Genomic DNA, 24,207 nt, shown 5'->3' on the forward strand with positions numbered 1-24,207 from the left:
AATATAATATACTGTAACACTCAAAGGAGAATATAAAAAACATTTTTAAAGATTTCAGGAAAAACTTACATTTTGCTTCCAGAATTGTATATGCCCCTGCTACAGTCAGGTGTCTCCCAAAAGCTCACGTGTGGGACAACACAAGAAAGTTCAGAGGTGAGCTTTTCGCACATGTTGGGATGACTGGGCGGCGGCGGTGTTAGTGCCATGTCCTTGGAGGTGACCAGGGCGACTGCAGGGATGGTGCTAGCAGAGCTGTATGTCTCAGATCGAGAGGGAAATGGTGCCACGGGAGATGGAACCAAAGAGAAACTATTTAAAACAGGCCTAAAAGCTTTGATGACAGTAGGAAAAGAACCATTTCCTACCATTTATGTAGATTCACACACACAAAAAAATATAGAACATTATGTCTAAATCACAGATGAAGAACATTAGGAAAATGTGGCATAGGAAGCAAATGAAGAGTGAATCCCGAGAGAAGAAAGAGGCAGAAGATAATTTGCGAAGAGAAAAGAACCTCGAAGAAGCAAAGAAGAATACCATCAAAAATGATGCAAGTCTGCCAGAGCCAGTGTGTGAAGATTCATGCACTAGAAGGATATAGAGGCCAGAGAGTAAAGGTTTTTGGCTGGGTCCATAGGCTGCGTAGGCAAGGAAAGAATTTAATGTTCCTGGGGTTGTGGGATGGTACGGGTTATCTTCAGTGTGTCTTGTCGGAGGAGTTGTGTCAGTCTTACCATGGAGTAGTTTTGTCTACTGAGAGTGGTGTTGCTGTATATGGAATGCTAAATCTTATTCCAAAGGGCAAGCAGGTTCCAGGGGGCCACGAGCTGAGGTGTGACTTCTGGGAACTTACAGGGTTGGCCCCTGCTGGAGGAGCAGATAACTTAATCAATGAAGAATCTGAGGTCGATGTCCAGCTGAACAATAGGCACATGATGATCTGAGGAGAAGATATGTCCAAAATCCTAAAAGCACGTTCCATGATCACCAGGTGCTCCAGAGATCACTTCTTTGAAAGGGGGTACTGTGAAGTTACTCCTCCAACGTTGGTGCAAACACAGGTAGAAGGTAGTGCCACGCTCTTCAGGCTTGACTGTTTCGGGGAAGAGGCCTTTTGGACTCAGAACTCTCAGTTGTACCTGGAGACCTGCCTTCCATCCTTGGGAGATGTTTTTTGTATTGCACAGTCATACAGAGCAGAACAATCCAGAACACGAAGGCACCTGGCTGAGTACACTCACGTGGAAGCTGAGTGCCCTTTCCTGACCTTTTGAGGATCTCCTGAACAGATTGGAGGACTTGGTTTGTGACGTGGTAGATAGAGTCTTAAAATCACCGGCAGCAAGCATAGTGTATCACCTCAACCCGAACTTTAAACCCCCTAAACGGCCTTTCAAACGGATGAACTACTCCGATGCTATTCTGTAGCTAAAAGAACACAATGTAAAGAAAGAAGATGGGACTTTCTATGGATTTGGAGAAAATATCCCAGAAGCTCCTGAGAGACTGATGACAGACACCATTAATGAACCAATCTTGCTGTGTCGATTTCCTGTGAAGATCAAGTCCTTCTACATGCAGCAATGTCCTGAGGACTCCCGCCTCACTGAATCTGTTGACGTGTTGATGCCCAATGTTGGTGAGATTGTGGGAGGCTCAATGTGTATCTGGGATAGTGAAGAAATGCTGGCAGGTTATAAAAGGGAAGGGATTGACCCCACTCCTTATTACTGGTACACAGATCAGAGAAAATATGGTACATGTTCTCATGGAGGATTCGGCTTGGGCTTAGAACGATTCCTGACTTGGATTCTGAGTAGATATCACATCTGAGATGTATGCTTGTACCCTCGATTTGTCCAGTGCTATAAGCCATAACTGATTCCTCCTAAATCATGAAGAAAAGATGGTCATGAAAGGAACAGACTGCCTCATTAAAAAGAAACAAAATGCCAAATTGTCCCATGTTTATTCCATTGGGGTATAGCTTCTGTTTTTTATTCCCAGATACCATAAAACCATAAAAAGTAGTCCACATTATTTGAACATCAGGGGACATTGATATCATTTTAAGAAAAACTATCCACTGCAAAGTCTGGGGAAAATATGTGGCATGTAACTCTGTAGTTATGGGTACATTTCAGCATTTTATCCAGTTATAGCAATTGTGTTAAATATGCCATACATAATTAAACAGTTTTTAATTATTGTGTAAGGTATCCTAAAAAATATTTTTAAAGCTTGATCTTTCTGAACTTTTAAATGTAACTGGAATTCTTTAATTTGTATCATTTTATTGTATCAGTGATTTAAAACACATCTGTGGGGGCAGTTCGCAGTGTGGGCATAAAGATTTGCTAGTGTCGGAGTGTACCTCAGCAGTAAATTCTGGAATCTAATGAGTACATTGTTTGACATCAGTTAATCTTTTCTGAATCCACATAGCTGCTTTTAATTTTGAGACATATGATTTGATATGGAAGAATTTGTAAAAGTGGAATTGCATTAAAATTTAAAGTGAGCATAATTGTTGGGGAGCGGCGTGGTATTTAAATGATTGACAACATCCTTCATAGCATTAGTTTAAGATAAAGGGGAAGACTGAGCTTCCTTCTTTCCCGGCAATTTTTAAAATTAAAAATATGTTCCCAAAGAATCTGGCAGTTTGAATCTTAACAAAACTCACTGGCTGGTTGAGCCATCCCTCCCATGTCCTTAGAGCTGGTCTCTGCTACCTTACATACTTCATAGCAGGATTATTGAATGGCTTCAGAACAGATTTAGTTAATTTATCCCTCAAATGCATGCCATGTATTCTCAATAGGCTGTATTTTCCCAGTGATCAATAAATGAACACTCATTTTTTAAAAAAGAAAAAGAAAAGAAAGTTCAGAGGTGAAATAATTGGGTTATGAGAGCCTTAACCTAATCAGTGCATCGATCACCTGTTAACTGGGTCATAACATAAGGTAGGGAGTGGCTGGGAAAGCTGGGTTGATAGGTGTGTGATATTGGGGTTTATATTTTGTCTGTGGTGAAGGGAATTTTTTCTCTCTCTGATTCCTGGTACCATGTCCTGAGACATTTTCCTCCACCACACTCTTCTGCCATGATGTTCAAACTCATCTCTAAGCCAGGTGTCAATGGACTGAGACCTCTGAAACCATGAGCCACCAAATAAACTTTTCCTTCTCTAAAATTTTTCTTGTCAGATCTTTTGGTCCCAGAGATAGAAAGCTGACTAAAACACCTGCCTTAGTCCATTTGGACTGTGAGCGTAAAAATGCCATAGACTGGGTACCTGACAAATAACAGAAAAATTTCTCCAATTCACAGGAGAACTGGAGCTCAAGATAAAGAAATAAACTCAGATATTTCAGAAAATATACCCACTTAATTTTTTTCCAGAAAAAATTGGAGTCATATTTCAATTGAACAATAGAAGAAACCTGAGATGAAAATAAAGAAGTAATGACATAGAAGTATTGTCCCAGAGCTCCAAAAATGACTGAAATAAAGAGAGATTTAAATATTATAGGAACAGTTATAAAAGAAAGTTGAATCAAAATCAAAACATTCTTCCTTTAAAAATATTTTTAGTTGTAGATAGACACAATACCTTTATTTTTATTTATTTATATTTATATGATGCTGAGGATTGAACCCAGTGCCTCACACATGTTAGGCAAGCGCTCTACCACTGAGTCACAACCCCAGCCCAGTATCAAAACATTCTTGATGGAGATAATTTTTAAATTTTTTTACAATAATCTATATTTTAAAACCAAGATTATGGGTTGAGGTTGTGGCTCAGTGGTACAGCACTTGCCTAGCATGTGTGAGGCACTGGATTCGATCTCAGCACCACATAAAAATATAAATAAATAAAATAAAGTTATTGTATTCATCTACAGCTAAAAAATATTTTTTTAAAAAAACAAGATTATATTTACAAGGGCTGGAGTTGTGGCTCAGTGGTAGAGTGCTCACCTAGCACATGTGAGGCACTGGGTTCTATTCTCAGCACCACATAAAAATGAAATAAAGATATTGTGTGTCCACTTACAACTAAAAAATAAATATTAAAAAATTACATTAACAAAAATTGGGTGGGGAGGAACAATAAGCAGTAGGAAAATGAAAGGTGAGTCAATCTGCTCAAACATGATGAAGATATGGTTTTTCATCTTGACAGAGAAATACAAGTTAAGGAATGCTTTTGAGAAACTTTGAAAACTAAGTACTACTAGAAGAATTTAGTTGTGTGTGTATGTGTTTATCTCCAAAGGAAAATGAAAGCAAAGAAAATGAGATCCATATTTCAAAACAATGGAAATGCAAAGAAATATGAAAACACCACATGAAACAAAATGACAAGTAAAACCACACATATTAAAGTCCAAGAACTGCAGATTGAGTGCAAAGCTGGTGTTTTTGAGATACATCGAATACAAAATGACGTGAATGAGAAAAAAGTAAGAGGAAAATACAGGAAGAAAACAAGCAATGAAACAGCAATGAAAATACTATCAGATTAAGAGAAATTAAAGGCCAAAAGCATCATGTATTAGCAAATAGGACTATTTCTATTACATTAATGAGTGGCATTCTCCTTAGTACCACAATAGCAGTCATGTCTTTGTATGCTGATGATAATTATAATGAAATACAGGCAGGCACTTTTTTTAAATACCAGGGTACATTTTCAGTAATGCAACAGTAGAGGAATCTTTGACATAGTATCCATTTCAACAAATCAAGTAGCCAAAAAGTAAACAAGGGCAATGTTTTAAGAAATATATAATGGCCAGGCATGGTGGTGCATGCCTATAATTCTAACATTTTAGGAGGCTGAGGCAGGTCAGACTCAGCATCTTAGTGAGACCCCATCTCAAAATGAAAAATAGAAGAAGGGTAAGGATGTAACTCAGTGAAAGTAAGCCCAGGTTCAATCCCAGTATGGAAAAAGAGAGAGAAAAATGATCAAATTAATAGTAATCTAGCTTTTTTTTTTTTTTTTTTTGGCAGGGGCAGGGGTATAGGGGATTGATCTCAGGAGCATTTGGCCACTGAGCCACATCCCCAACCCTATTTTCTATTTTATTTAGAGAAAGGGTCTAGTTTTGTTGTTGTTGTTGTTTTGGTGGTTTTTTTTTTTTTTTTTTTTTTGTTAGATGGACACAATGTCTTTATTTTATTTCTGTATTTTTATGTGGTGCTGAGGATCAAACCCAGTGCCTCATGCATGTGAGCCAAGTGTTTTACCACTGAGTTACAACCCCAGCCCCGAGAGTCTAGCTTTTGCTGAGGCTGGCTTTGAACTCAAGATCCTCCTGCCTCAGCCTTAAACTATTATAAATATCTAATGGTAATCTAATTATGTATCCCATGAACCAAAAAACAATTCCTAAATTCTTCTAAGTAAAAGGGGAAAAATCAAAACTACTATTAGGATCAATTTAGAAATAATCAATGAAAAAAAGAAATAACCAAGTGAGAACCCTGATTGTAAAAGAACATGATATCAATAAGACACTGAGAGAAAAACATTCACAAATACTTCAAATATTAAACAAGAAAGTATCAAAATAAATGAACTAAGCATTTGTTAAAAAAAAAAAAAGCAATAAAGCAAATTAAGGGTAAGCACAAGGAAGAAATTAATAAAAAAAAAAACAAAAAGAAATACTAGAATTGATAAATAACTCCAGCAGATGATTCTCTGAAAGAACTGATAAAACAGGCAAATTTCTGCTGAATCTAATCAGGAAGCAAAGAAGTATTCATAGAGAAACAGGAATTCAGATATGAAAATATTTTTTAAAATATTTGAAAAATCTGGGCCAAACAATGAAATACAATTTCACACAAATTAGTCTAACAAAAATCACTAAAATCTAGCCAACAGCAAGTGCTACACATATGTGATTGGATGCACTAGGCTAGACTATAGAAAACTGCTTTGATTTTGAGGACAGGCAAGTAGAGCAACTTATGTCATTAAACAATGCTCTATCAAGGCAGCAAATAGGTAGTGCCAGTGCCGAGGATGTCCATCTGAGATGCAAGTGTGTACGTGACTGTCCATTGCTTGGCTTGCATTTCATGGCAGCCCACCAGGTGAGAGGAGCATACAATGAAAGGCTCTCTGATTTTTATCCCCCAAATACATTAAAATTCAGAAACAACTTTTGCTGCTCAAGAAGCCCATGCCTAATGTTCAGATTCTGGGACTTGACATTCTTATTGTACCAACCCTGGAGCAATGTCCCTTGTCTGCAGTGCAGGCTCTAGGAGCTCTCCATTTATGTCTACCCAGGGGAGTTTTGTACAAAGACTTGGCCATAATCTTTCACAGGTTAACACCCACAACTCTCCTCACTTTTTTTAAAATTAATTCTCTCACTTCATTCAATAAATATTTGACAGCATTATATGTGCCACACAATGTAACCTGGGAATACAAAAACTCTGGGCAAAAATAATAGCCTTCAAATGTATTAAATCCCAAGTTTTCAATTCCATGAATATTTTAACAAAATTGATACAGATGCATTAAAATGGATTGGGAATCATAATCCAGAGCTTATATGTCCTTTATTAACATTAAGAATGAAAATACAGATTGTCCTACAAATAGGAAACTGGGAAAACACACTACCTTTTACATATGTAAGCCATCCAATAAGTCAGACATTGGGCAAATATGATATCCCGACACTAGGACAAAATGGGTCTCAGTGGAAAGACATGGGAAAGGAAGATATAGTGAAAAGAGATTTCTAATATTGACTATGCAAAAGCAGGTAGGAAAGCATTACCAATCAGCACAGGGGTCTTTTGCTCAACTGGAAACAAAAATCACCAAGAGGCTTTCTATGGTCAGCTGCATGTCTGGAAGGCATAGCGGCTTCTGTTGGTGCAAAACCTCTTAGCAGCCCCAGGTTTTAGGTGATGGCTTTCCTCTGTAATCTGCAGAGATGAGAAGCACATCTTAAACTGTGTAGACCACAGTTTAAAAGTAATAGTTGGAGCCCCAAAATTAGTAAAGATGGATGCAAGCAGGATCTGGGTAGTCACCATAAATGAGAAAGCAGAGATGGTGCAATGCCCTGTCAAATCCACCTCATACCTTTTTCTAAAGTTAAATTCAACTGAGAGCGCACGTTGACAATCAAAGGTGTTGGCTGTGGACTTAGAAGAAAGTCATGTGAAACCCATCATCTTAAAATATTGAGCTTAAGAGCCTCTGTGATGAAATTTTTATAAATGGTGCATCTCAGCCTCAGTTTCTATAGCTGAAAAAAGGCTCTTTTGCAGTCACATTGTGGCAGCCACCATGAACCTGAACCCCAAGGAACTCTCTCTCATTTGTCTTCTGAGTGACGATCTGTAAACTGCTTTGCCAGAAGCCTTGAAGTGGACACAGATTTCCTTTCTCTTCTCTGGAAACTGGGAGGTTCTCTTCCAGTGCTTCCAGATGGGATCCACACAGCCCTGCTTCTGCTAAAGCCTATGAGTTAATCTCCCCCAAATAGAGTCATTTAAGATTTCTTTGGGTTTCATCTTCAAAAATAGGCAAGGAATTTGAGTCTGAGATCATCCAAAAAAAATTTTGGCAGCTAGTAAATTTGGGGTATAACTAAGAACATTTGAACTTCAGCTTAGGTGGTCTGGGTGTAATGTCATGTATAGATGGGACTATAGTGAATCACTATAGTGATTCTATACTATAGAATTGTAGAAAGTTAAGGAGAAAGTTAAGGAGAAACAGATGCTTGGCCTCAAAAAGCATTTATAAGTGGATTTCCTTGAAGTTAGTATTTTGGGTTTAAAATTTGAAGCATAATTAGAGGTTCTTTTTTGTTTTAAAGAAAGAAAGAAAATAAATCACCATGAGGCAAGCACTACCAACCCAACAAGGCTTTATTGGGGCTTATGCTCCAGCAAAAGCGAGACAGCACGCAGGAGGGGGTTCTGGACTGGCTCTCTGAGGAGGCATTAGTGACGCTTTCACAGCCTGGCCACCGCCTTGCATAGGCACACTGCTGGTTGTTACACATGATCTGGGATTTCCTCACACATTCCATCATCTTTTACTCCTGGCACCATTTGCACTTGACCTGGTGTTCTGTACATGTGCATTGGGTTATCTAGGCTCCGCCTCCCACCCTATCGAGGTTATATAGGGGTATTCTGTACTAACAGAAGTCGTGTGTTGGAAGAGAACCTTTGCTGAGGATCAGGGTCTCCCTAACCTATCTTAGAAGCAAGCCCTGGGAAAACAGAGTAGGCGTCACTGGGAAGGTATCCCTAAGAGTAAGTAAGAGAAGAAAAGAGAAAGTAAGAGAGTTTTCTAAGTAAAGTTTTCTAAGAAGACCAGCCTCTCTCTTCCACCTTCCCAACCAATCTCCAGATCTTTTCTCTTCCACTTATCTCCCCTAAACATCATCCCCATTGCCTAAATAACCCAGTGTATTAATTGGGAGAAGCAAAAATTAACCAATTGGAATGAGCTCCTAGACTCCTGCTAGTGAATTATTTTAGATTTTTCTTCCAAGTACTAACATTCTTCCTGCAATGTACACCTAATACAGTCCAGAGCCTGTGAACTTTCAGTGACAGTGATGATGCTGATGGGAACCAGGCTCTGTGAATGGACTGTGCCTCCACTAAGAAGGAAGGGATTTGGAGCCTAAGGAGAAGAAGAGGCAGAAGAAGCCGGTAGTGGTAAGAGACTTGGGACATGAGTGTGAGACCTAAAGTCTCAATCCTACATCAAAAGGCAACGAGGGGGAGAGAAGTCATAGAGATTCTGGGTAAATGTGGAAATTCCCAATCAAAAAGAGTGTGGATCCTTCTTCCTGTCTGGAGCTCTGTTGCACCCACAGGTAGCTATAGTAAAGGAGACAGCGGAAACCTGTGAGGGCCAAATGCCAGTGGGGAACCACATGCAAGAGTTTTGGTCGCCCTCCAGAAAAACCTCCATGGTTTCTGGAGCAAACACCTGGACTTACAGCTAGAATCTACTGCTCAACATCTCTGTGATCTTGAAGCACCCAGGACAGACTGAATACTCAATTCATGTTATCAGTTACTATTAAAGACACTCTGAGTTTCCACTTCACAATGCATTTGTATACAATCTGCATAGTGTTATCTGTGGGCCTAACTACCTACCAAGTGTGCAAACTTTCATAAGGTGTTCTAGCCTTTGTTTCTTTCTCTGTAAAAGGCACCTAATAATCTGGGGTACCCAAAAGGCAATTAAGAATCAGAGCAAGGACTCCCATAACAGCAGTGGCAGTCAACTCTTTTTTTTTTTTTTTTTTTTTTTGTATCAAGGATTAAACACAGGGGCACTTAAACATTGAGCCACATCCCCAGCCCTTTTTATTTAGAGACAGAGTTTCAACTAAGTTGCTTAGGGCCTCACTAAATTGCTGAGGCTGGCTTTGAACTGGTGATCCTCCTGCCTCAGCCTCCAAAGTTGCTGGGATTTGCAGCCATGTGCTACCTTGCCTAGGAGCAGTCAACTCTTAGGGGGCATTTTTTAAGGGCCAGACAGTGCCGCACGCATATTACAGGCACTCAGTCATTCAGTCCTCACACACCTCCGTGAGATAGGTGCCATGAAGCTGAGGAAACAGTATCGATGGATTTTTTTTTCCTTGAAAGATATGGACTAATTGCATGACCAATGTGATTCTGCAACCTGTACACTCAGAATAATGAGAAATTATATCCCATCTGATTCAAATATATGATATGTCAAGGTCATTGTACTGTCATGTGTAACTAATTAAAACAAATTTTAAAAATGAGAAAAGAAAGATATGGACTATATTTACTTTTCCATCCTTGCTGAATGAAAATAGACTTAAAAAAAAAATCTCTGAATCCAACTACAGGATTACCCCTACTAAGTAAGCAAATATGCAGAACTTGATGGTTGGAAAAATCTGAGACAACCAGTATTTCTAAAATTTACCAAAACTGTTCATCTGCACAGATGATCCATGATAAGTAATTCACTCAAGCATGGAAAGTGAGTAAGAGTGAGAATTTTTAACTCTTTAGAATCTTCCACAATATATAATTTTTGGAAATAAATTCCCCTGGGTTTGGCGGTTGCATTTTTGCTGAATAAAGAGTATCACCACATCTTAAATCTATACTTAGGTTGTAAAGACAATATTAAATATTTTATAAGAAATTATGAGTCAAAAATATGTTTACATCTGGAGATGAGAAGATGATGTAACTCTCAAATCCCACCCAGCCTTTCTTGTACAATAGAGCCCACAATTGCTACTCTTAAAAGAATTGACTCACACAGCAAATTTAAAAATTCATGAATTTTTATTTTTTTCAGGAAACTCAGACTTTGAAAGCTTTAAATGCATGATGTGGAATTAAGAGTATTTTCCCATTTTGTACCCTTTCAGCAAACTATTTCTTACTTTCGGGATCCAATTATTTCACACAGAAACAGGAATTAGCTTTCAAAAATCAAAGACTATCAAAGCATGGGTGTTGATAGAAAAAAAATCACATAGAGAATTAGAAAAGTGGAGAATTTCAAGTGAAGAAGAAAGAGATTAAGGAGCCCCGTTTCCTGTTATGTAGTAGCTACTGCCACCTGATGGTGAAAATGTGTCAGTGTCTTCAAATTGTGTTAAACTTGATTGAAGTTTGATTTACCCTCAGCATGCACTGTTACTCTTAAGTGGTTTCATCTTTGTGTTCAGTGGGTTATTCTTCATTTTCTTTAGTAATTCTATCTTGTGTTCAACGAAGGCTTAATAATATTTTTTAAAAGGAGTGAATTAAAGCATTCACTATATTCAAGAGCTATTTCAAAGAAGTAGTCATTGAAAATAATATAGAAAAATGTAATGACATATCTCCCAACAGAAGAAAAGAACATAGAATAATTTGTGTCTTGTCAAGTTTTATTTCATAATCCTTCTAAATTTAATAGTAAAGAAGACTTGACTAGGAATAAAATTGCAGTATTAATTTGATTAAATCAAAGGATGGGGGGGACAATGCACTCTAATGCATGAGTCACCTAACATTAAAAAAATCTTGCATTGATTATTTGAAATAAAATTATGATTTTTCTTTCCAGAGAGTTTTTTTGGGGAGGATAAATGATTAAACACCTTATGCCTCTGTCCTTGCAAACATCTGACTGGTAGGTTAGTTCTATTTCTAACTTTCTAGAATCATCAGCAACTGATATTTTTAGCACAAGGCACTGCTCTATAAGTCATTTTTATCTCTAGTCTATCAGCTCTATCTAACCTACACAGTATTGCATATAAAATGATTAAATGATAATATCCCTGAGCTATTTTTTAGCTAGAACTGCCAAAGAAACACTGAACTGATGTTACACAGAGTTGTGCAATGGAGGGTCTGTTCTTGGCTCAGACTCCAAGCAAGAAGGGACTTAAATACCCTTCCTGTAGCTACAGCCCACAAGAATCCCACACTGCAAAGCAGCTCAGTGGGCAAAAGAAATGAACACACCACATTCCACAGAAAACTGCAGCATGATGTCACCCCATCGTGTCACGTTCTTCATTAAAAAGAGCAGATAGCCTGACCAACATTTTAGAGGGAGGCATTGCCTTTCATTAAAATTAGGATAAAGATTCAGCCCTTGTATGTTGTACACATGATCAAAATAGCACACTGTATTCCACAAATATGCACAATAATGTCAATTTTTTTAGAAGATTCAACTCTTAAAGGTTACTTTGAGCAGTTTATAAGCAAATTCTGTGATTAGGAATAAAAGTTCTGAAGAACCAGATATCCCAGGCAAGAGTTGAGTGGGTGAGTCCCAAGAGAAAATCCCTAAGTCCTTGGGGAAGAACATATGGGAGAAAGGAACCCCGAGAAACAGTGATTCAGAAGTCTCCATATGAACCAGAGAATGACAATGGAATTCTTTGTGTATCATTTGTACTCTTCTGGTAGATAAATATACAACAAATGGCTTAAACTAAGATGTGGAGATAACAGATGGCAGATTCCAAGTGAGCTATGAGATAAACACCATGTGCAAATGTGGATGAGGTATTTCCCACCTAGCGCAAGACAAGGCCATTGTTAAAGTAGGGTTCTGTCTATGACAGAGAGGCCTTTAAGTGACCCCTAAATCATCAAAGGATTGTTAGAATTGACAAGCTACACATATTATGCCAGTTTAAAAGGACATTTGTAGAGAGAAATGTAATAGCTTTCATACAGGCTTAATGAGTGCATATGTGGCAAACATAAGTCCCAGCGCGCGCGTGCACGCGCGCACACACACACACACACACAGAATCACTTTCATAATTATAGTCACAGTTCTTGCTCATTCAGTGCACTAGTCACAAAGGTGTAGTGAATCATTTGTAACTCCCCATACTCAATAAGGTCTTCTGTTGTCTTTAGAAAGCTGTAAATTAGAAATACTGCTGGATATTTTTAGAAAGACACCTAGACCTGGTGAATCTTACCTACTTTGAGTAAACAGGTAAAAGAAACTCTATCCCAGTGTGCTGCCTGTTTCATTTCTGACTTTCTCTCTGAATATTGGATCTATATTCTTTGCAATATAGACAAGTCAAAGGGTAACTGTAATCTTTGTTTTGCATGTAAATTGAACTTTTAGAATGGGGAGTTATGTTTGGGATTAAGAGTGAAATGATCCCAGAAATAGCCATGTTTCGGCATTCAAGGTAACCAACTCCAGCAGCAGAAGCCGTGGACCTGCACCCTAATGTTCCACCATCAGTTCACCTCTCCCACTCCTGTTTCTTCATTTTGTCTTTTTCTTCTCATTAAAGAATGACGACCGCCAGGCGCAGTGGTTGATGCCTGTAATCCCAGCGGCTCTGGAGGCTGAGGCAGAAGGATCACAAGTTCAAAGCCAGCCTCAGTAAAAGGGAGGCACTAAGCAACTCAGTGAGACCCTGTCTCTAAACAAAATACAAAATAGAGCTGTTAAAGTGGCTCAATGGTTGAGTGCCCCTGAGTTCAATCCCTAGTACTCCCCATTAAAAAAAAAAAAAAAAATTGGCTCGTGCTTTCTGAATGTTCCTATCTCTCAATTATATAATTAGTCAATTACCATTATCCTTATTACAGAAACTTGTTTTTGTTTTGTTTTGATTTTTGTATAACCCGGTTTTGGGGGGTGGGGTGGGGAGGGAAGGTTTGTTTTGTTTTGGTTTGGGTTGGTTTTGAGACAGGGTCTCACTGAATTGCCCGGGCTGGCCTTAAACTTGGTGATACTTACCCTCCCAAGTAGCTGGGATTATAGGCACATGCTACTGTACCTGGCTCAGAAATTTTCCATGTCAAGTTGTTTCATGGAGAAGAGCCAGTCTGTGGATTAGACTGCCCCTGGGAAACTTGACTCCACTCCTTTGCTTTAGGAAAAGACTGAATGAAGTTGGCTGTTCAACTCAGCAGAGCAACAAGTGGGAGAACATAAGCATCATGACTGAACTGTCTAATATCCTATGTTGAAATGTTGGGCTTTTTACTCTGAACAGATAACTTTAGGTTTTATTCATTAATAGACTTTATCTATTACAGGAAAAGAGTGGTATATAACATAGCATAGCTATACCATATATTGTAATTATATCCTTAATAAATAAAAGTAGGTTCTGCACATATTTAAACATCTCTATTTGACAATCAGTTTCAATAATCTATTTAATCCTCATGTCAATGCACATAACTGTTATTTTGTCTTGCAGAAAGGTGGACATTTTTCAATCCAGTTCGTTCTTTTCAGCAGATACAGGCAGATTCTTAAGCATTACAGACAGCTAATGATATAAACTTAGATCTGAAAGGTGCAGATGGAGAAGCAGATGTAGCTGTCGCCATACAGGCTGAGTAAGCACAGCAGGCGTGCTGAAATGTTCCTGCCAGAGAGCCCACAATAATAAAATATTAGCTCTCTGAAACCATGCTGGACTTTAGACTCCAAATGGAAACTAATCATTAAAGTCATTTACTATGAGCCATGTCAGGAGGGTATACAACACTCAATAAATTAATATAATTGAAAAGGCCCATTGTAAATATATAAGAAAATGAGAAGAGCCATCGTACAGCAAACATAAAACAGAAGTGTATGGTCCAAAGTTTGCTCAGAAACTGTCAAAATTTATTTCTCTAACTACAGGTGGAGCCATTACTATCTATTCTGTAATGATCATCGAATCAACTAATAAACATACCTAATTAGAAACATTTCATAATATGCCTTGGCAAACTTTTTCACAGCCCTCAAAATGGGAGGTAGTTCTTAAAGTAACTAAAGATAGGTTTTGAGCCATTTCACAATTTATTACTCAGAGTCTTTTTTTTCTCAATATCTATTAAAATACAGAACCTAATTCTGGGCATTATCAAATCCCAGAATTCAACAAAAACATTCTCTTTCGTTACAGGATATTGTATTACCATTAATATTTCAGCAACTTGATAGCCTTTTTAATAGAAATACTTCCTTGCTGAAAAAGATATATTTGATAAATTAGTAGGCTTAATGTTCTCATTAAAAATAGAATTTTAGAATTAAACATTGCAAGAGCCCACATATGATGGCATAATCCATGCTCAATGGAGAAAGGCTGTGTCTAACTCTGTGGTCCATATTTATCTTGTTAGTACTTAGTAAATAATTAAAGAGCGATTTCCGCTAGTCCCACAACTTCATCTATCAATTCCATGCTTATGGTTCCCAAACCTGAGCCTCCCAACTCCAAAATGCATATTTTCCACTCACTGCTGGACTTCCTCCTATGAAAGTCCCCAAACATAGCAATATTGTTCTTAGCTGACATTATCGTTTAAGTCGTGGTCCACAGCACTGACACTGGTATCACCTCAGAGTTTGTTAGAAATGCAAAAATCTCAGGCCTTGTGACCCAAATAATTTAATCACTATCCCTAGCTGTTCCTATGCTTGTTCAGGTTTGAAAAGCACTGCCCTTGGATTCCCTCATCTCTGTTGAATTTTACTTCTTCACAAATGTTTTCAAACCTACAGAATACTTAACCTCACAAGGATTTCATGAAGATTAATTTTTAAACCTCCGCAGATTAAGTTATTTTTAAATTGCCTTGAAGAAAGGGCACTAAGCCACTAAAAAGAGCAAAATGTGATCCTTCCTTATTGGAGGTTCTTTAATCAGCAGACTTATCACTTCAAAGTGACATCTTTACTCATAAGTAATCTTTATTCATCAGTAATCTCCAGATTTGTTATTCTTAGAAAAATTTCTAATCCCTTAGAAAATTATTGATTTTATGGATTTCTCTATTTTGCCAAAACAAACAGTGCCATCCCCAGAATAGGTTAAATGTATACACAGGATCTTTGTGTGGATGGATGCTTCTGCCTGTTAAGGCAGCTGAGCAGTATCTTCTCATAGATTAGAAATAGCATCTCCTCCAGCAGAGCAGGCCACATTCCCCACAGGAGACAGATTGTTAACACCAGGCCCTACAGTATAATTTTCCCTGCCTAAATTCCCTAGTTAGGAAAAATACAGTTCTGTGGACAGTGGGTATAAGATGTCCCAGTCGGAGTCATTTTTCTAACCAGCAAACACCTGCCCAACAGGCTGCCCTGATTTCTTTTAATGACAATATCAGAGTACCAGATATCTTTGTAGGCTAATAGCTATGGTCCCTCAGTATATGTTCTGTAAAACAAATTTAAATATTTCTCCATAAAACCCTGGTCAGAGCTTGCTTTGATGTCATATGAATCCTTCCCAATTCAGTATGTTTTCTTGAAAAGCGAAAGATACTCTAGCATTCAGCAACCTACAGCTGTCTTGTTTAATAGTTAAAGCCATCTACAGTGATTAGGTAACCATCAATGACATAGTTGGGGGATTCATGAACTGGGTTAAGAAGATAGGACTTTATGACCTCAATGGATCCTTTAAGCTTCAAAATTCCTTAATTTCTCAACTCTGTAACTACTTTTATTTCACATGTATGACTGTAATACTATCAAGTCTTCCCTGAAGTTCATTAAAGGTAAAGTTTTAGATGAGTTAGACATTAAACAACTAAATAATTATGATTCTTAACTAGCTTAGACCAAAACAAAGTATTCATTTAATGCTTCTGTTTACTTTTTTTAAAAAAAATTTTTTAGCTGTTGATGGACCTTTATTTATTTATATGTGGTGCTGAGAATTGAACCCAGTGCCTCCTCACAACATGCCAGGCAAGTGCGCTACCGCTGAGCCCCAGCCCCAGCCCATTTTGTTATTTTTTTAAGGCACTTATTTTACCATTAACAGAAGAACCAATATCTATTTCCTTCTTAGTTTTAAAAATTCATTTACAGGGCTGGGGATGTGGCTCAAGTGGTAGCGCGCTCGCCTGGCATGCATGCGACCCAGGTTCGATCCTCAGCACCACATACAAACAAGGATGTTGTGTCCGCCGAAAACTAAAAAAATAAATATTAAAAAATTCTCTCTTAAAAAAAAAATTCATTTACAAAAACTTTCAAACTTTGGACTTTGGAGTTTTACATAATATTTCCCTTGAATGATTTTGTTTTCCATCTCCTTAAAATTCTAATTTTATCATTATTTCTTTTCCTTTTATTTCTTTTTTTTTTTTTTTTGAGAGAGAGAGAATTTTAAAATATTTTTCAGTGGAACAACATCATTTTTTATTTTTATGTGGTGCTAAAGATCAAAGCCAGCGCCCTGCGCATGCCAGGCAAGTGTGTTACCGCTTGAGCCACATCCCTAGCCCTCCCTTTATTTCTTTAGGTTCATTTGTAGTCCTGTTATTTTCTAAGGTTGAATGAAAATGTCTTTCCTACCCTTTCCTTCAGTTGCATTTAAAATAACAGGTCTATACAATAATCCTTTTTCTCATACTATAAGTTTTCACATATAATACTTTCATTGTTCAATTATAAATATAAATTTCATTGATTTATGATCTTAATGGTACATGGACATTTATACATACTTATATTTTTTTTCTCATTTCTAGCATATTTAAAGCCAGTTATTTTTCAGGGATCAGTTTTTTTAGGACTAGGACGATTGATAAGTATATTTTAGTTTTGTATTCTTTTTGTTTTTAATTTTTTATACATTTATTTTTATGTGGTGCAGAGGATCAAACCTAGCACCTCACACATGCTAGGTGAGTGCTCTACCACTGAGCCACAACTCCAGCCTGTTTTTAATTTTTAATTTTTACTTTATATATATTTTTCTCTTACCTGTTTTCCTTATTCTTCTTCTTTTCTTCCACTAACAGCCAATCTCTATTGGCACCAAAACAGTCATGAAGACCAAAATAGAAGACACAGAGGTAAACCCACATAAATACAGTTATCTCATACTAGACAAAGACACCATACCATAAACATACATTGAAGAAAAGATAGCCTCTTTAACAAATGGTGCTGGGAAAACTGGAAATCCACATATAACAAAATGAAATTAGACCCTTATTTCTCACCCTGCACAAAACTTAACTCAAAGTAGATCAAGGACCTAGGCATTAGACCAGAGACCCTGCACATAATAGAAGAAAAAGTCAGCCCATTACATCAGCTCAGGAACCGACTTCCTCAACAAGACTCCTAAAGCACAACAAGTAAAATCAAGAATCAATATATGGGATAACATCAAACTACAAAGCTTCTTCATAGCAAAGGAAACAATCAAGAATGTAAGCAGAGAGCCTACAGAATGGGAGAAAATCTTTGTCACCTACACTTCAAATAGAGCATTAATTTCCAGGATATATAAAGAACTCAGAAAACTTAATACCAAAAAAAAAAAAAAAAAAAAGACCAGCCCAATCAATAAATGGGCAAAGGAACTGAACAGACACTTCATAGAAGAAATACAATTGGTCAACAAATATAAGAAAAAACGTTCAACATCACAGGCAATTAGAGAAATGCAGATTAAAACTACACTGAGATTTCATCTGACTCCAGTAAGAATGGCAAATATCAACAATACAAGTAACAGCGTTGGGGATATAGCTCAGTTGGTAAGAGTGCTTGCCTCGCATGCACAAGGCCCTGGGTTCAATCCCCAGCACCACCAAAAAAAAAAGAGAATATAAGTAACAATAAATGTTGGCAAGGATGTGAGGGAAAAGGCACACTCATACATTGCTGGTGGGACTGCAAATTGTGCAATCACTCCAGAAAGCAGTATGGAGATTTCTCAGAAAACTTGGAATAAAACCACTATTTGGCCCAGTTATCGCACTCCTTAGCATATACCCAAAGGACTTAAAATCAGAGTCCTCTAGTGATACGTTCATATCAATTTTCATAGCAACCCAATTCATAATAGCTAAGCTATGGAACCAAACTAGGTACCCTTCACCAAATTAATGGATAAAGAAAACAAGGTACATATACACAATGGAATATTACTCAGCCATAAACAATGAAAGTATGGCATTTGTTGGAAAATGGATGGAACTGGAAACTATCATGTTAAATGAAATAAGCCCAAACCCCAAAAATCCAAAGGCCGAATGTTCTATCTGGTATGCAGATACTGACTCACAAATGGGCAGGGGGAAGTGAGGAGTGGAGGTTCATCGGTTTGGATGGAGGGGAATGGGGAGAAGAGAAAGAAAATTGGAAATGAGAAAGACAGTAAAATCAGACATAACTTTCCTATGTTCATATATGAAACTATAAAGTTACCAGTGTTAACTATAAAGTTACCAGTGTAACTACACATGTACATCCACAAAAATGGTCATACTCCATGTATGTATGATATGTCAAAGTACATTCTACTGTCATGTATATCTAAAAGGAACACATAAATTTTTAAAAAAATTTTTTTAAATAAAAATATAAACAAATGTGTGCTTTGGTCTGAATGTTGGGAACCCCCTCAAAACTCCTATTTGAGACTTAATCTCCAATGTGGTTAAGAAGTAGGGTTTTATAAGTTGATTAGTACATAAGGGCTGTACCCTTGTCAATGGATTAGTGGCCTTATAGAAAGAGGCCTGAAAAAAAAAAAGAAAAAAAAAAAAAAGAAAGAGGCCTGAGAGAGCTGGATAGCCCCTTGCCTCATTAGGACACAGCAAAAAGGTGTATCATCTAGCGTCTAAACTCCCCAAACTCTAATAAATACATTTCTGTTGTTTATTATATATAGTCTACTGTACTTTGTTAAAACAGACCAAACAAAAACAAAGGATTAAACATTTTTTCAACCATCCATTTGAATATCTAGTAATTTACTAATAGCTTAAATACACACATAAATGATTTCTTTTAAATAGCAAGCTAAATGGGTATGATGATATATCTGTTCATCATTTATCCTTAAAAATACAGAGGCACTTTAGCATTTAACCTGTACTTGATTTAGACATTAAGAACCACTTAGGGCTAAAACACCATTTTTTCACTAAGACAAAATACAAGAGCATTCTTAACAGAAGCTGAAGGTACAAGCAAAAAAGCAGGTGTTTTTATTACAACATCTTTCCTCAGTCTAAAAAAACACTGAAGCATACTTGTCTTACATAAAGAATGAATAACTATTTTTGGCATGATGAAAATGCTCTAAAATTGATTGTGTTGATGGTTATAGAATTCCATGAAAATATTTAAAATTACTGAATTGTATAATTCAAATGAGTTAATTGTATGATATGTGAAATATATCAACATAGTTATTTTTGAAATGAGTAATATTTTACTCTACTAGCAGAAGATTTTAAATGCTCTCATTTTGTTTTGTGTGTGTGTAGAGAAATATTATTGAGTCCTTAAAAAATAATGAAGTCCTATCATTTATAGCAACATGAATGAAACTGGAGGACATTTTAAGCAAAATAAAGCAGGCAAGATGGACAAATAACACATATTCTTACTCACATGTGGAAACCTAAAGAGTAGTCTCTAGAAGTTAGGAAGTTAGTCACTAGAAGTTAGGAAGTTAGGAAGAGGGGATGGAGGGAGATTGGATAATAGTCATCAAAATGCAGTTAATTAGAAAGAACACATTCCAGTGTTCCACAGCACAGTTGAGTGACTGTAGTTTACAACCATTTACTATATATTTTATTAAGAACTAAAAGAGAGTTCAAAGTGTCCCAACACAAATCATGAATTTTAAGGGGATGAAAATGCTAATTACCTTAATTTGATTATTACATACTATATTCATGTATCAAATTATCACACTGTACCCCATAAATACACACAATTACTAAGTGTAAGTCAAAATATCTTTTAAGTGCTCTAATGTTACAACAGGCTTCTTAGGCTTTACTAGATTTCAAGATAACCAGAAACACAGAGAAAAGTATATTTTATTGGCATTTTGGTCTAGCACAGTTCAATTCAAATAAAATGGAACTTACTTAAGCAAACTGAATATAACAATTATAAGTTTTCTGTTTTACCATCATATGATTGTGTTCATGCAAGTAACAATCATGAGAACTGTCTTTCTAAGCATATATCAGCACACCACCTTTCATTTGCAGTACTTGATATGTAAATTTCATTGTCAAAACATATCTGGCTTTAGCAATGTAAACATCTGCTATGAGTAAACTTTAAAAGGTAAAAGCGAATGTTACTGATGAATAAATCAAAACAGAACTAAGTATCATCACGTGACATAATTAAACATTATATAATACTGTTTCAATAAGAACCACAACTTAATAAAGTTCACACAAAGGAAGCAGAAATAAGAAATGTAAACTCCCAAAATAGTGTTAAAATACTGAAGGATATAATGTAAAATTTACCACAGAAAAAGAAGGGAAAACAACAAAATGAGTAGTGAAAACCAAATTTGGTTTAGTAGTTACAATAGTCATTTTACTGCAAAGGCTTTCTTTATGCACTCTAACCAAATGCTTTATTTTCTGTATCCTTTTTAAAAAGAAACTATTGTGGTTAGTCACATAAGTTAGGTACTTTGTAGGAATTTCACATTTATTGTCATTTGTGGGAATGTTACCCCCACCAAAATTTTTCATCTCTAAATAATTTTTCCAAATAATCAAAAACATTAAATTATCTTCATGAAAATTGCCATTATAATTTCTAAACAAATCATAAAATAAATCTGCCTTACCAGAAAAACTACAGGAAAAAGTGTATGTGTAAGTGAAAATCACTAAAAAAAAAAAATTCAACAAATAAGAAAAAATGTTCACATTTATCATAACTATTGATTTGTTCCTTTCTGGCTAAAATTAAATAAGTTTTTAAAAGGTCAGTGAGGATATTCAGTGCCACTTTGGATTTGTCTGCAATATACAAATAAGTTATATCTGTTGTACACGGCAGACTCTATTTTTACTCTTAAACATAATTAAGTTATAAAGACTTTGAAATTCTAAAACCAGTTATAATACTGTGGCAAGCAAAACAAATTTGTTCTCAATGCTCTCATTATATTCCAGCTTTATCTACAAACGTGAACATTTTTATGTTTTCTCAAACCATACTGATACAAAAAAAAAGTCTAGAGAGATCTGTTGGTTTCCACAAACTGAAAAAGGGAAAAAAATGAAACTGAAATATTTCATCTTCTTAAGTGTCGTTAACATGTTTCATATGTCAAGCAGCACTTGACACAGCAAGTTTCTTCAAGTGATCCATAAACACTTGTAAACTAACATCATCTGTGAGGATGGGTGCTCCAGACTCCTAGAGGAAAAGAGAAGTATTCGCTATGATTAAAACACAGGGTGATACCTTGGACTGTATAAGAAAATGTTTAAAATAGACAAGGGAATCATTTTAAGCAGAAGAATGCCTATGCTCCTGGTTTCTGAGAGGGAAATTCTTAGATAAGTCCTCAAAATTTCCTAATTGTCTTTGTGATTCATGGACTATTACCATCACATCTGAGTTTATGCTAGAAAATGAGAAGTCTCAGGATGGAGACTGGTTATCAAGAGGACCGAGAGGTGACTAGAGGATTAGGGCTTTAAAACAGACTGACCTCCAGAACCCCTCTCCCTGGCATTTTAACAGAAACACTAGTTAGAAGGAAGCAAATTCACGGCATCGTTCTTAAAATAAACTATGCTTACTAAGTTTCCAAGTCATTGAATTGATTTCTGTAAGTTTCAAGAAATTAACCAGAATTACCAAAATTCTTTTATTTATTTATTTATTTATTTTTAGTATTTGTTTATTTTTATGTGGTGCTGAGGATCGAACTCAGTGCCTCACACGTGCAAGGCAAGTGCTCTGCCACTGAGCCACAACCCCAGCCCCCAAAATTCTTAATATCTATTTTAACAAAACTGTACTGACAAAATGACCTTGAAAACCTAATCCATTAACAATGAAATTTTACTGTAAGAGAAAGTATTTGTGGATTTTATATCTGAATTTTTAGAAATATTATTCTCATACTCAAATTCCATTTATTAATAAATGGAAAGAGTCTAACACAAAAGTAATTTCAGAGGAGATCAGCAAGATAGTGGCAAATGTTAGATATGAATTTATAGCTCCTGTGGGTCTAGCCTGGCAAAGCCGCAGACATGTTATTACCTCTTCTGAATAAGTCATGTTAATTTATAAGAACTTAAGAAACTTGGCAATGAAGGGAGGAATTAAAGTGCTGAACTTATGGGCACAGAACTTGGAGCCAGGATGCCTGAGCTCAAATTCTGGTTCTGCCACTTAGTATTCATGTGACTTTCAGGAAGTGATTTGACCTGTGTCTTAGTTTCCACATTTGTCAAATAAGGATAACAGGGTCCATCTCAAACAACTCTTGAAAAAGATTCAATGAGTGAAGTAGTATAAAGCAAACAGAAAAATTTGTGCCATACAATAGACATATGTGTTTTAGCTATTTTCACCATTACTTCATTTGAAAAAGCTATTACTTTGTATCCACAAAAACATTTTTCCTTCTTCTACATTCAGAGTTATCAGAAGCCCCTAAAATGTGACCCAAACTAATAATAACTTGGTGGCTCTTGCTTGTTCTCTTCCTATGATTTTTTTTCATTTTAAATGTTTTTCACCTCAATTCACCCAATTCTAAATCTATTTCTTCCATTCAAAGATACAGATTGCCTAATTTATACACTGCAGAGATCCTATTTGAAATTATAAAAACTAAGGCTAAACTCAAATTATATAAAAAAATCAGTAGTTAGCTCATTTTTCAAATGGGTCTTTTTTCTCTTTAAAATTACAAAAAGGTCCAAGCTTTACAACATTTAGCATACATTACACCAATAGAGGTCCCGAATGCCACAGAAAGCAGTATTCCAATGGTGCCCTCTTCAGGACATTCACATATAATACTTATCACTAGGTTCTCGATTTCTGACAAAAAGAAAACTATGATATTTCAATTTCCTCTTCTGAAAAGTTTTTCATAATTCAAATGGGGTAAAGGAGATGAAAACCTAAAGCACTGTGACTAAAATATACTACTGCTCAACTTATGATTATTAAAATACTAACAATTTCTCTTATAAAAATTATAGGTCAAGGAAGACGTGAACGCTCTTGTTTATGCTTCTAATGCCCTACTTTCAGATAGCATTAATTAAACTTCAAAGTTGAAATTAGGCTTTCTTTCCTATGTTAAATATCTTTAGGGAAAGACTTTTTCCCAATGATTAACACTGAAACCTAATAGCTAATATTTACAGAGTACAGCAAGCAAGGACTATTATTAAAACTCTGTAGACAAGAAATTGCAGACAAAGAAAACTTGGGCAACTGGCAAAATCTACATTCTGATTACCATTTCAGAATGATGCTTTTCCATGTTTAATTGGACAAGTTCTTTCTTTTATTAAGAATATACCAAAACAGCCAGGCATGGCTGCGCATGCATGTAATCCCAGCAACTCTGGATTTCACTTAGGGATCATGAATTCAAAGCCAGCCTCAGCAACTTCACGAGGCCCTAAGCAACTTAGCAAGACCCTGGCTCAAGAGAAAAAATAAAAAGGGCTGGGGATGTAGCTCAGTGGTTAAGAACCCCTAGGTTCAATCCCTCGTACCAAAAAAAAAAGTCTACCAAAAGTATATCTCCATGTTGTAAATTTAACCCAGAAAAAAACAGAAATGAGAAGTCATCATTTCCATGAATTATTTAGTTCCATGGACTAAACTATACTTTTGTATGAAAA

General features: G+C 36.3%; 1 protein-coding gene, 1 non-coding gene and 1 pseudogene across 2 annotated transcripts in view; 2 read left to right on the forward strand and 1 right to left on the reverse strand.

Annotated features, from left to right (window-relative positions):
- Positions 1-207: 207 nt before the first annotated feature.
- On the forward strand, positions 208-1,884 carry LOC143393786 (asparagine--tRNA ligase, cytoplasmic pseudogene; annotated as a pseudogene).
- Positions 1,885-18,063: 16,179 nt separating this feature from the next.
- Positions 18,064-18,137, forward strand: Trnaa-cgc (transfer RNA alanine (anticodon CGC)). The gene has a single exon. It is a non-coding gene; the product is annotated as a tRNA-Ala (tRNA).
- A 2,036-nt stretch (positions 18,138-20,173) lies between these two features.
- Positions 20,174-24,207, reverse strand: part of Sec23a (SEC23 homolog A, COPII component) — a 55,401-nt gene continuing 51,367 nt past the window's right edge. Inside the window, exon 20 of the mRNA XM_076848237.2 lies at positions 20,174-21,742. Within this exon, the coding sequence (XP_076704352.1) occupies positions 21,653-21,742 (90 nt within the window). The 3' untranslated portion in view covers positions 20,174-21,652. The remainder of the gene's footprint in view (positions 21,743-24,207) is intronic.

Source organism: Callospermophilus lateralis, chromosome 3, assembly GCF_048772815.1.
Source record: "Callospermophilus lateralis isolate mCalLat2 chromosome 3, mCalLat2.hap1, whole genome shotgun sequence".
Lineage (NCBI taxonomy): Eukaryota > Metazoa > Chordata > Mammalia > Rodentia > Sciuridae > Callospermophilus > Callospermophilus lateralis.